At 44.7% G+C, this 12,500-nt stretch overlaps 1 protein-coding gene across 6 annotated transcripts in view; it reads right to left on the bottom strand.

The window, feature by feature from the left end:
- The window catches only part of LOC113809190 (serine/threonine-protein phosphatase 4 regulatory subunit 1), a 190,389-nt gene that overhangs the window by 45,575 nt on the left and 132,314 nt on the right, over window positions 1–12,500 (bottom strand). For 3 of the 6 annotated variants that reach the window (XM_070120933.1, XM_070120931.1, XM_070120934.1), the window contains exons 3-5: window positions 11,795–11,845; window positions 5,789–5,931; window positions 4,486–4,632 (exon numbers count right to left, since the gene is read on the bottom strand). In XM_070120933.1, the coding sequence (XP_069977034.1) occupies window positions 4,486–4,632; window positions 5,789–5,931; window positions 11,795–11,845 (341 nt within the window). The remainder of the gene's footprint in view (window positions 1–4,485; window positions 4,633–5,788; window positions 5,932–11,794; window positions 11,846–12,500) is intronic. The other 3 variants (XM_070120935.1, XM_070120932.1, XM_070120936.1) reach the window with 1 other exon arrangement.

Below are 12,500 nucleotides of genomic sequence, written 5' to 3'. Positions count from 1 at the left end.
CGTCAAAACTCGTCAAGTAGGCTGTGATATGCTGTGTACTTCACACCACAGCAAACTTAACGGCTTTGCCACTGGCTCATCTCGACGGCAGAACACCGAACGACGGCGGAAAAAAAAGAATACTGGCGACAACGAACGACAAGGAGAGGGGGGAGAAAGGAGAAAAGGCGGAAAATTTGGGAGGGAAATAGAAGAGGGGGGGAGAGAAATGGGTAAGAGAAGGGAGAAAGGGGATAAAGAGGGGAAGAGAAGGGGATAGAGAGAGGGAGAGGAGGTGGATGAAGAGAGAAGAAGGGAATGAGGGAGAGATGGGAAGAATGGAATGGAGTGTTATTGTAAGGTGAGAGAGCAACGAAACACACTACGAATAACTAATTAAAGAGCGCGAAAAAATAAAAGTAAAAATAGAAGATGGGAAACAAAGAAATCTTTCAAAATATTTCTAACCTTCACGAGGTATAGAAGAGGACGAGAGGAGGACGAGAAGATAGACGCCAGGGAAAATCAGATGATTTGAGGAAAACAAAAACGAAAAAAACCTTTAGCAGGATCTCGCGTTCTATCCCTAATACGCGTCCTTTCTTTTCAGCTCATATTTTTAGCATTCATTCGCCACCCGAGCATGCAAAGAAGGGGATATCAGATCATGGGCCAAAAATAACACCAAATGAAAGCAAAACCTATCAATAGACGAATGGATCGTGGAATGGACGGAGGAAAAAGGGAGAGAAAGAAAAGTAAACGGACAGAGGGGAAAAGATGAATAGTTAAAAAAGAAAGAAAGAAAGATCGGCACAAAAGACCCTCTCGTCGCGAGGAAACCAACGCCAAGATTCCCTCCTCCAAGATTTCTGCAGGTGGTTCGCCTCCACGAAGATGCCGTGGAAGGACAGACCTCGCTCGAAAAAATGTCGACGTCGAGCTGGAGCGCACAAGGCCGACGCAAATATAACGAATGGAGACGCGGCGAAGAGCGCGTGGGGCGTAGCAGACGTAGATGGGCGTAGAAGGCATGGGAGGCGTAGAAGGCGGCATGGGAGGCGTAGAAGGCGGCATGGGAGGCGTAGAAGGCGGCATGGGAGGCGTAGAAGGCGGCATGGAAGGCGTAGAAGGCGGCATGGAAGGCGTAGAAGGCGGCATGGAAGGCGTAGAAGGCGGCATGGGAGGCGTAGAAAGCGGCATGGGAGGCGTAGAAGGCGGCATGGGAGGCGTAGAAGGCGCACACGCTGCAGGTGGAGACGACGCGAGCTCATCAAAGGTGGCTGTGATACGACGTCCATTCTCCGCGTCACACCCACTTTGACGGCTCCCGCAACGCCTCCGGATCGCGCCCGAGGGGACTCCCGATGGCGGCTCCGGCGAAGAACAGGAGGACGCGCCTCTCGTTTTACGTCCGTCATTTACCCTCTTCTTATTCCGTTTCTTCTCTCTTCTTTCATCAATCATACTTTCGGAGATTTTCTTCCTTCTCCTTCCACCACCTTGGGTCTCTCGTTCTCCTTCCTTTTCCCTCCGTCTTACAGCGGAGAGAAGAAATCTTCCTCTTGCCTCTTGTATCTCCTTTTCGCTCTTGTTCTATTCTCTCCTTCCCCCTTCCTTTTCTCTTACATCTCTTGAACGCCTCTTCAATTCTTACCTAACTACGCTCTACACATGTGTGTATCCTTAGCACCTAACTATAATGTCGGAGGAGGAAGTTCGTAATTTGAAGATCGGAAAGAGAGCGCGGGAGGGGGCGAGGGAGGGGGCGAGGGTGAGTGGGGTCTGAGGTAAGGGCGAATGGAGGGATGGAGGGACTGGAAGAAGGGAGGAGGAGAGGAATGAGGGGAAAAAGAGGAAAAGGAGGAGGAGGAGGAGGACAACGCCGACGGAGAGAGAGATGGAGGAGGAGGAGGAGGAGGAGGAGGAGAAGGAGGAGGAGGAGGAGGAGGAGGGAGGAGGACAACGACGACGGAGAAGAGAGATGGAGGAGGAGGAGGAGGAGGAGGAGGAGGAGGAGGAGGAGGAGGAGGAGGAGGAGGACAACTACGACGAAGAGAGAGAGATGGAGGAGGTGGAAAAGGAGGAGGAAGAGGAGGAGGAGGGAGGCAAGGGCGGCCTATTCGGAATCGAAAGGGAGCCAGGACTAGGAATGGGCGTGGGAGGAGGACGAGGGTTAAGAGGTGGGCGGGAGGGGGAAACAAGAGACGCAGAGGAGGAAGAATCGCGGGCGTGAAGATGAAATGATCATCAGTATTCCGCCCACGTGGCCGCCAGGGGAGGTAGGCGGGCGGTCGGCCTAAGCCAAACCACGACACCAACCCAAGGATCAATACAACCTGACGCCCATTCCCATTCTCGCTCATTCCGCTGTAGCTACGACCCCCCCCCCCCCGCTGATGGGGAGTCACGTAGGTAGGTGGGTAGGTAGGTAGGTTGGGCGCTCTGTGAGTTCGTTTCGGTGTGTGTGTGTGTGTGTGTGTGTGTGTGTGTGTGTGTGTGTGTGTGTGTGTGTGTGTGTGTGTGTGTGTGTGTGTGTGAGTGATACCCTGTAGCGTGCCCCTTCCTCTCTCCCGCGCAGGGAAACCGGGAAAAAGGGAAAGCAGCTTCAGTCCTCCTGCCTAAGCCTATCACCCGACACTCCCACGGAAAAAAATGAGAACAAATAATAAACACAATAAAAACGCTGTTCAGGTAATCGGCCGCCCCGCCCGCCATCCACAGCAGGTGCCAGAGCGCGGGCGTGGGCGGAGCGTGGGCGGGAAAGGGGCGTCGCGCACCCATCCGGGAGGGAGCGAAAGGGCGGCGGGCCCTGCTCATCAAAGCTGGCTGTGATAGTATAGCGATCAGCGAGCTATGACAAACCAGTTTGATGCCAGAGCCCGCCGCACAGGTCGGCCTTCTCGCGCTCAGCCCCGACGCTCCTCTTCTGCAGGCGGCTCCTCGGGCGCTCGGCCTCACGCGGGCGACCACGAGCTCTCCTTCGGGCCAATTACCTTTCTCTTTCTCTCCATCTATAGAAAAGGGGCCAAGCGTGACCACCGGAGGTAGAAGTCGACGACGCGGGCCAGCTGACGACTAGACGACGAAGACGACGACCACGCTGGAAGAGGCAACGGCGAGCCCCGTGAAAGACAAGGTAGTGAGATGTTGCCATGTCTTACATCTCACTACCCATGTCTTTCACAGCGCCCCCGCCGTGGGCGTGGCGACGCACGGTTCCTTCTTGCCGTTACGCTAAGACGTCCTCTCAGAAACACTTCAATGGCGGAGTTATGCAACTGATGCAGGCCAGATGCCGGGAACCGAACGCACAATAGACCGAAAGGCATCATCTACCAACGCATACCTGTGTCGCCTCAGAAAAAAAACGATCACAAACACACATGCAAATGCACCTTTCTTTACTCTCGCCAAATCGACATAAAATTAAAACTATACTATTTTCCTGTCCCACACTATCTAACCAGCTCTCTTTAAACCATGGTAACTTTCAATTGCTCAACCGGAGAAAAGACCCGGATGATGCAACAAAAAAAATCACACGAAAGACAATACCCAAGACAACTAGAAGAATATAAAAAGTATCCTCGGTCGCTTTTTATTGCCATGTGCAGATCCTCTGATAAAAAATGGATCTGAAAGTAACAATAGCACCTTCAGTAACCACGTTAAAGAAAACAAAAGTTACAATCAGGACCAACCAAGAAAATATGGAGAAACCAGCCCCCTTGACTTCCTTTCCTTCAACGCCTAAAGGAGGTATTAAAGACAACACATGTTTCATTCGCCCCCTTAAACAAACACACACACACTCTCCAAATATATGATCCATCGGCTTAAAATTCATTTACCCCCCCACCCCCCCCCACCCCTTCTTCTGCCTCCCCACTCGCGATGCCACGTCAACCTCTTTTACACGTGACTCGGGGGAACCTGACCTGACCTCGCTTCCCACTGTCTCCATCTTTCTCTCTCACGCCCTCAATCCACATCCGGTTGACCTGACCTGACCCCTACCACCCTCCCTCTCCCCCTCTTCTCTCTCTCTCTCCTTCCCCACCCTTCTTTTTCCCCAACTCATTTACTCCTGTACAGCTCGAGGCCATTTGAATAATAATACCATGGCAGGAAGAAAATATAACAGCCATTTATCCTTAACTCAACCATATATTTTTAAAAACTTGAGATAGAGTAAAGTAAATAAAGCAAATACCGAATGTGACTCATCGGTTACGTCTTTATCGTAAAACACATAAGAAATCAACCTATGAAAAAAACTTTGGTTTTGATTTATAGTTATATATTTTGGCTTTATTTATATACACCATTTTATCAAACGAAAAATAACAATTTCCCCTTTCTATCAACCTTCCCTTCTCCAAACGAGAAACAAAAAATAATCAATCTCTTTTTAAAATCAAATCTACACCACCCTCATATATCTTATATTACCTATATATATATTTTTAACGAAAGTAACGGAGCGACTCCTCCTCCACTCACCGCCACGGCCTCTGTCTTGAAGTCGTCCATGGCATCCGGGCAGGTGAGGTCCAGGATGACGGGGCACACCTGGTCGTGCACGTCCGAGCGGGACACCAGCTCTTGCTCCAGCAGAACCAGCAGCGCCGCCTGGGATGTTTTGCGAACCTGACGGAGGAAGAAGGGATGGGTAAAGACATAGAGAAGATAGAGAAAGATGTAATGAAGATATATAAAGATATAATGAAGATATATAAAGATATAATGAAGATAGATAAAGATATACTGTAGATAGATAAAGATATACTGTAGATAGATAAAGATATAATGAAGATAGATAAAGATATACTGTAGATAGATAAAGATATAATGAAGATAGGTAAAGATACAATGAAGATAGATGCATAGAGGTGATCAAGATAACGAATAAAAATTATACTATCGGCTAAAATTATCATAATTGACAATGGCAACAATAATGATTATAATTACAATTAACAAGATCTAATAATAATAATACTCAAGCAAGACCAACAGCGCCAACATCCATCCTGAGTAGGGCGAAAAGTGACAAGGAACAAAGTACCAAAAATTACAAGAAAAAAACAGCAATACAAAAATAATTTAGCAAATAAACAGCCCTAGTTGATAACTTTCCGCACATCACAACAAAAAAAGCTATACCCTCCTCAATGTCTCTACCCATCATAAGGCTTCACATGATCACCCTTATCCTTCTGTGTTTCCGTTATAGTCAGTTATTGTAGTCTCTGTTGCCGTCAGCTTTATCAACTACTTGTTTTTCTCCTCTCGTTAGCAATGGATGCCTTAAAACATCTTCCTAATCATAAAACTCGCGGAAAATAGAGTTTATTTCACACACGATGGAAAAATAACGGCTAGTGATCATGATTTTCGTAGCAACAACTCTAATTGTTAATATAATGGATGACCTAAACCATTAAGACAACAACTACAATAACAAGCACTAACAAAGACCCTGATATTGCCCCCTTCTCTGTAACTACTTCTTCCTCCTCCCTCCCATCTCTCTTTTCTTTCATCTTCCTTTCAATTCTACCAATTCCTTTTCCCGTCTCCACTTTCTTCTAATCCCCCTCCTTCTCTTTCTTGCCCCCTTTCCTCCACCCCTCTCTCCTCCTCCTTAATCCTCTTCTACTTCCTCCTCTCTCTCTCCCATTCTCCCCCCTCCCTCTCTCTTTTCCTTACTCCCCTCTCCCCCCTTCTACCCCAACCCCTCCACCTCCTCCACCCAACCCACTCCCATCCTACCCCTACCCTTCCACTACCATCCGTTTCTCACCTGGTTATTGGGGTCTGTGAGGTACTTGACTACCATGGGCACCAGGTTGTTGGCCACGACCCCGCCCAGGTGTTCCGGGTACTCGTGGCACAGCACCGCGATCTGGGGTACTTGTTCCATGAGTTCCGTCCTCACCGCCGCCTCTGCCGAAGGAACAAGGAAGGGAACGTTAGACAAGTGGTCGCCGACGATGACGATAGCGATAATTATAACTATATAATAATGATGATGATAGTGATAACAACAGATGAAAGTAATGTTAACAATAATAATAATACTGATGTTAACAATAGTCATAATAACAACAGGAACTGTAATTTTAATAATAATGATAAAAATAAACCGAAGAAAAGCTTTCAACTCAAGCGGAATACAAGTAATGATAATGGTCATGATGAAAGCAATAAAATCAACACAACACTTTTAGAGCCACTGCAAAGCGTCGCCGGAAAAGCACACGATCCGTCTTAGCCAATCCTTCGCGGAAAATATTTGCACTTGGGTGGAAGAAGACACTTAGACACACAGACACACGCGCGCACTAACTCACTCACTCACTCACTCACTCACTCACACACATAAACTAACGCACCTCCGCACGGAGCAAAGTAAAAATTTATGAACAAAGCCTCATAGTGCACATACGAAACCAATACTTTTAAGAATAAAGACAAATATATAATTAATTAGGTAACAGTAATACAGAGAAATCTCGTTAATAATATATAACTTAGTAAACACGAATACAGCACTTGCAATTTTGTGTACGACCGTTAGTAATCAGGTGTAACTATATGCTCTATTTTCTTTCACTCACTCACTCACACATTCACACTCTCTCTGTCTCCAATACACGCCGGTAAAAAAAACACACAGCTAAAACGAGAAAAAAACAAACACTAGCAAAGGTGATCGCACACCTGCCGAACTTTGGATACTGAAGCAACAACAAGAGCAAAAGTAACAATGATGATCGTCAACACGCGGCTCAAAATTACAAATAATAATACTGTCGCTGATGACAAAAACAAACAAACAAAAAAAACTAATCAATAAAAAAATGAATAAATAAAAAATACTTATAATACACCCACACACACACACAAAATATACGAATAAATAAGAAAAGCTACAAACAACATAGCTTATCTACACCAACAGCTCCTAACGCAACAAACAACCATCACCGCTTTTAACAATGTGTAAGGATCGTCGCATCGTATGTAAGTACGATATGTGTCCATGTGTACGACCGGTAGGTGAGACTGGCAATCTGGATACGTGACCTAACGACTACATAGAGGCTGCATGATCACATCAAGTACTGCAAAAATTGACATGTAAATGAGAGAGAGAGAGAGAGAGAGAGAGAGAGAGAGAGAGAGAGAGAGAGAGAGAGAGAGAGAGAGAGAGAGAGAGAGAGAGAGAGAGAGAGAGAGAGAGAGAGAGAGAGAGAGAGAGAGAGAGAGAGAGAGAGGAGAGGAGAGGAGAGGAGAGGAGGAGAGAGAGAGGAGAGAGAGAGAGGAGAGAGGAGAGAGGAGAGAGGAGAGAGGAGAGAGGAGAGAGGAGAGGAGAGGAGAGGAGAGGAGAGGAGAGGAGAGGAGAGGAGAGAGAGGTTCAATTGTATAATTTTACTTATCCACTCGTTACGAATATAATAATCAAACAAGTCGTAGTAGTAGTAGAACTATAAATAAATCATAACAATAGTAGTAATAATAATAATGCCAACAACAATGGCGGCTATGATAGTAGTAGTAGTAACATCAGTCGTAGCAGTACTAGTAGTAGTAGTAGTAGCAATAGGAGTAGTAGTTGTATTAATATCAGTAGTAGTAGTAGTAGTAGTAGTAGTAGTAGTAGTAGTAGTAGTAGTAGTAGTAGTAGTAGTAGTAGTAGTAGTAGTAGTAGTAGTAGTAGTAGTAGTAGTAGTAGTAGTAAAGTATAATGATAATAATAAAATGATAATAAAATAAAAAAATACAAAAATAAATAAATAAATAAAAATAGTAGTAGTAGTAGTAATAGTAGTATGATAAAAGGCAAATGACATTGACAGCACCACCGATAAGGATAATAGTGCTGTTGATAAAACTTTCCTCTTGAACTCTGTGACCTTAACCAACGGGGTCGACTCTTTAATAAAAAAACGCTTACTGCAGCACGATTACTCATAGCAAACATTCAAAAAGGTAAAGTGAAATTACTTGGGGAAAAAAGGAATTTGCTTGCAATATGAGAAAACGAAGAACTTCACACATCCATATAAACAAACGATTTACCGAGGGAAAACATAACATATAATGAATAACACAAAATTATCAAAAACATATATTAACTCTAATACTCTAATGATATGCGGTAAAACATATTTCCAGTTTCTTTTATCTGTATCTACCTATCCAACAATCCATTATAAATCTATACATTTCGAGTCACCCTTTTATCCTTTGAAACGCTATCCGCTATTGTTACATCTATTTACCCTTTTCGTTCCGCCTGGTCCTTTTAAATCTGTTTATCCGTCTGTTACTCTACATAAAGGGTTCCCGCGTTTTTTCTAGCTCTGATATATGTATATTCCATTTCACACTTCATCTTTATCTGACATTCCTCTTGCATCCTACCGTATCCTACACGCCGTTATCCAATCTCGATAACTGACAAATACGAAAAAAAAAAAATCATCCTTATCCTTCGACTCGACATCCTTACTCACCCTTCCTCGGTGACTCTACCAACCTTGTCATCCTTTCTCGACATTTCCTACCGACCGATGTCCTCCTTCAACCAGTGGTAGCTACCCATCCATCTATCCCTCCCCCACCCCCCCCACCCCAAAAGCCTCGACGGGCCCTCATAACCGCACAGAGATCCACACTAATCCGCACTCGGGTTTCGAACACAAACAACCTCTAGGCCTATCCGAACCGCGTCTCGTCAAACGGATTATACTTCACACTTTATCACACGTTTCCGACCGACCCCTTCCACTAGGGTGTAACACTAGCTCTCTGCCTATTTTTCTTCCCCCCCTCTCTCTCTCTCTCTCTCTCTCTCTCTCTCTCTCTCTCTCTCTCTCTCTCTCTCTCTCTCTCTCTCTCTCTCTCTCTCTCTCTCTCTCTCTCTCTGATGTTCCTTCTCTTCGCTTGGTTTTACTCTCTCTCTCATTTTCCTCCTCTTCGCTTGATTTTACTCTTCGCTAGCTCTCGCGCTGAGATTCTTTTCGCTAGATTAGGCTCTTCAATTAGATCAGCTGGCACTGGGGTTCTTTGCTTCGTTCGAGAGATTAAACACAAGACTCGATACACTTTTCACGGAACGCGACTCCTTTGAATCATTCGAGTTTCTTTTTTTTCGCAGTAAATCTTTTTTAAAAATATTATTTCCTTTTGCTCCCTTTCTTAATTAATGGACGGGGTTGATTGAATACTCAGCCTCTTTCGTCGGATCTTAACTGGCATTACTTTTCCCTCGTGTCAGAAAGCGATCGTACCCCTCCCCCCCCCTCTCTCAGCAGGGCGGGCTTCAAATCTCTTAATTTTTACATTCGATGTCTTGATTGAAATTAAAACTAATGCTTCTCGCTGGTATTATTTTGTAATCGACTCGTTCTCTTTATTTCTACAATAAAGAATGCGCAAAAAGGGACTTCAATGATGGGGAGGGAACTTCAAAATGGCCGAGCGGAGCGAGCGGCAGACAGAAAGTGATCGTTTCCCCTCTTCTCGCGAGCCATAGTTTCTGCTGATAACGAAGACTTTCGCACTTTCGCATTCTGTCTACTGGATGAAAATGTGATAACAGTGACGCTTATGGATATAACAACAACAATACAACTAACAAAACCATATAAAATAATCACAAGCAAACAAACACTTTCGGTACATAAAACCTCCACGTGAGCGTCTGGCAAACCAAACAAAAAAACATGCCTTTAAAACTTACTTCCTTATTAAGTAAAACGTACTTAGGAGACTAACTTACTTTGAGAGAGCTACTATTTCGTCACTGTCACCTGGTCACACCTTGAAAGGCTTCGCTACTTTTACGCTTACCTGGGGCTCCCTTCAAGTAACAAGGCATAATAATAGTAATAAAAATCAACCAAAATAATAACAAAAATAACAAAAATAATAACAAAAATAATGATGACAACATAAGTAATAATAATAATGGTAATTGTAACAATAGTAATGATAACGATGGTAATGGATTAAAAAATATGTATTTACAAATCATTAAAATAATACCAATGATGATGATAGTAATAATAATAATCAATACTTAAGACTAACATTACAATCATTACCGCTAATGCTAATGATGAAAAATATAATAACGATATGGTAATGTATAGTATAAAAACAAACAAATAAAAAATAAATGCATGGAGAGTGAGAGGAAGAGTAGGAAAGAGAGAAGTAGGAAAGGGAAAAGGTGAGGGTTGGATGGATGGAGGGATGGAGAGGGAAAGGCGGAGAGGGAGAGTGAAGGCGGAGAGGGAGAGGGAGAGGGAGGTCGAGAGAAAGAGAAAGAGAGAGAGAGAGAGAGAGAATGAGAGAGAGAGAGAGAGAGAGAGAGACAGAGAGAATTAGAGAGAGAGAGAGAGAGAGAGGAGAGAGGGGGAGAGAGAGAGAGAAGGGAGAGGAGAGAGAGAGGAGAGGGAGGGAGAGGGAGGGAGGGAGGGAGGGAGGAGAGAGAGAGAGAGAGAGAGAGAGAGAGAGAGAGAGAGAGAGAGAGAGAGAGAGAGAGAGAGAGAGAGAGAGAGAGAGAGAGAGAGAGAGAGAGAGAGAGAGAGAGGGAGAGGAGAGAGAGGGAGAGGGAGGGAGAGAGAGGGAGAGAGGGAGAGAGAGAGAGAGAGAGAGAGAGAGAGAGAGAGAGAGAGAGAGAGAGAGAGAGAGAGGGAGAGAGGGAGGGAGGGAGAGAGGGAGAGGAGAGAGAGAGAGAGAGAGAGAGAGAGAGAGAGAGAGAGAGAGAGAGAGAGAGAGAGAGAGAGAGAGAGAGAGAGAGAGAGAGAGAGAGAGAGAGAGAGAGAGGAGAAGAGAAAAGACACAAGACAAAAGAGAAGAGAGAGCTAGAAGAGAAGAGGAGAGAGAGGGAGAGAAGGAGAGAGAATAATAATAATCCAAGCCATACGAATACCTAGCCTTGCATAATGCCAGAGCAAAACCAAGCGTGGGTCAACTTGATGCGAAGTCAAAAAAAGGGTTAAAACTCGGCATAGGAAGCACAAGCTCGACTTAATAAAGCAAGATAAAAGGTCCGTCTTTTTTTTTTTAGCTTCTTCTCACATGCAAAATTGATTCTTTAATATATGGACAAGAGTGAACTTTAATTACGAAGTGTGTTTACTCAGTAACTCGTCTGTATTATTATCATTATTATGAACCGCATCATTCTCACGTTCTGGTGAATCTGAAACTCAATCAAAAATTCCGAAAAAAAGCAAGTGAGGAATTTACATGAATGTCTTTCATCTATTTTCTATTAATTTAATTTTCGTGAAAGTATTACTTCTCATTTTCAGCTCGTATCTTTTTAATAATTTCCTAATGTCCTTATTCAGTAAAAATAAGTCAGAGCACGCACATGCAAACTAATAATAATTATATTATTCGAATAACAGGGAAAAATAATTATAACTCAATCACAGCAAAGTAAAGCCAAATAAAAGGAATAAATAATAAACAAACCATAAAACTCACAAAACAAAGTCAGCGAAGTAAAGCAATTAATGAATACAAGTGTTTGCGTCTGTGTTTGCAAATGACGAAGAAAATCAACAGCAAGGTGATAGGAAACTCTTAATAGCTGTAAGTACCAAGATGACAAAAAAAAAGAAAGACCACACGAGGGACCAGCGGCCACCGGGGTCCGCCCCACGCCCGCGGCCACCCCCAGGCCGCGGGCGGGGCAGCCTTCCGGCCAACCCGTCTCCCTCCTCTCTCCTCTCCCTTCTCCTCCTCCTCCTGTTCCCCCTAGCGTCGCGCCCGCACAACTTACCCTCAAGTAAGTCCCAACTTACGGCTGTGTCCGAGACTGCCTCACCAACACCTACGAATACAAAAACAAAAACAATACAACACATCACAAAAAGGAGGGAGGGGGCGGGGAGGGGGAGGGGGAGGGGAGCCTTCCAACAACAACAACTTCGTCTGCTGATTTTACACTCTCTCTCTCTCTCTCTCTCCCTTCTTCTCACCCTCTCTCTCTCTCCCTTCTTCTCACCCTCTCTCTCTCTCTCTCTCTCTCTCTCCTCTCTCTCTCTCTCTCTCTCTCTCTCTCTCTCTCTCTCTCTCTCTCTCTCTCTCTCTCTCTCTCTCTCTCTCTCTCCTTCTCTCTCTCTCTCTTCTCTCCCTCTCTCTCTTCTCTCTCTCTCTCTCTCCCTTCTTCTCTCTCTCTCTCCCTTCTCTCTCCTCTCTTCTCTCTCGCTCTCTTTCTCTCTCTTTCTCTCTCTTCTCCTTCTTCTCTCTCTTTCTCTCTCTCTCTCTTTCTCTCTCTCTCTCTCTCTCTCTCTCTCTCTCTCTCTCTCTCTCTCTCTCTCTCTCTCTCTCTCTCTCTCTCTCTCTCTCTCTCTCTCTCTCTCTCTCTACCCCTTTCACTCATATTCTTTAACACAGCCATACCCAATTCGCAAACGACGGAGACATGACTGAGCAAAAATACCACTCGTTTCCCCATCAACTGTCCATACAGCGCGAAATATTCA

The sequence above is a fragment of the Penaeus vannamei genome, chromosome 4 (assembly GCF_042767895.1).
Source record: "Penaeus vannamei isolate JL-2024 chromosome 4, ASM4276789v1, whole genome shotgun sequence".
Taxonomy (NCBI): Eukaryota; Metazoa; Arthropoda; class Malacostraca; order Decapoda; family Penaeidae; genus Penaeus; species Penaeus vannamei.
Note: the sequence above shows the minus strand (reverse complement) of the source record. Positions and strands in the feature narration are given on the sequence as shown.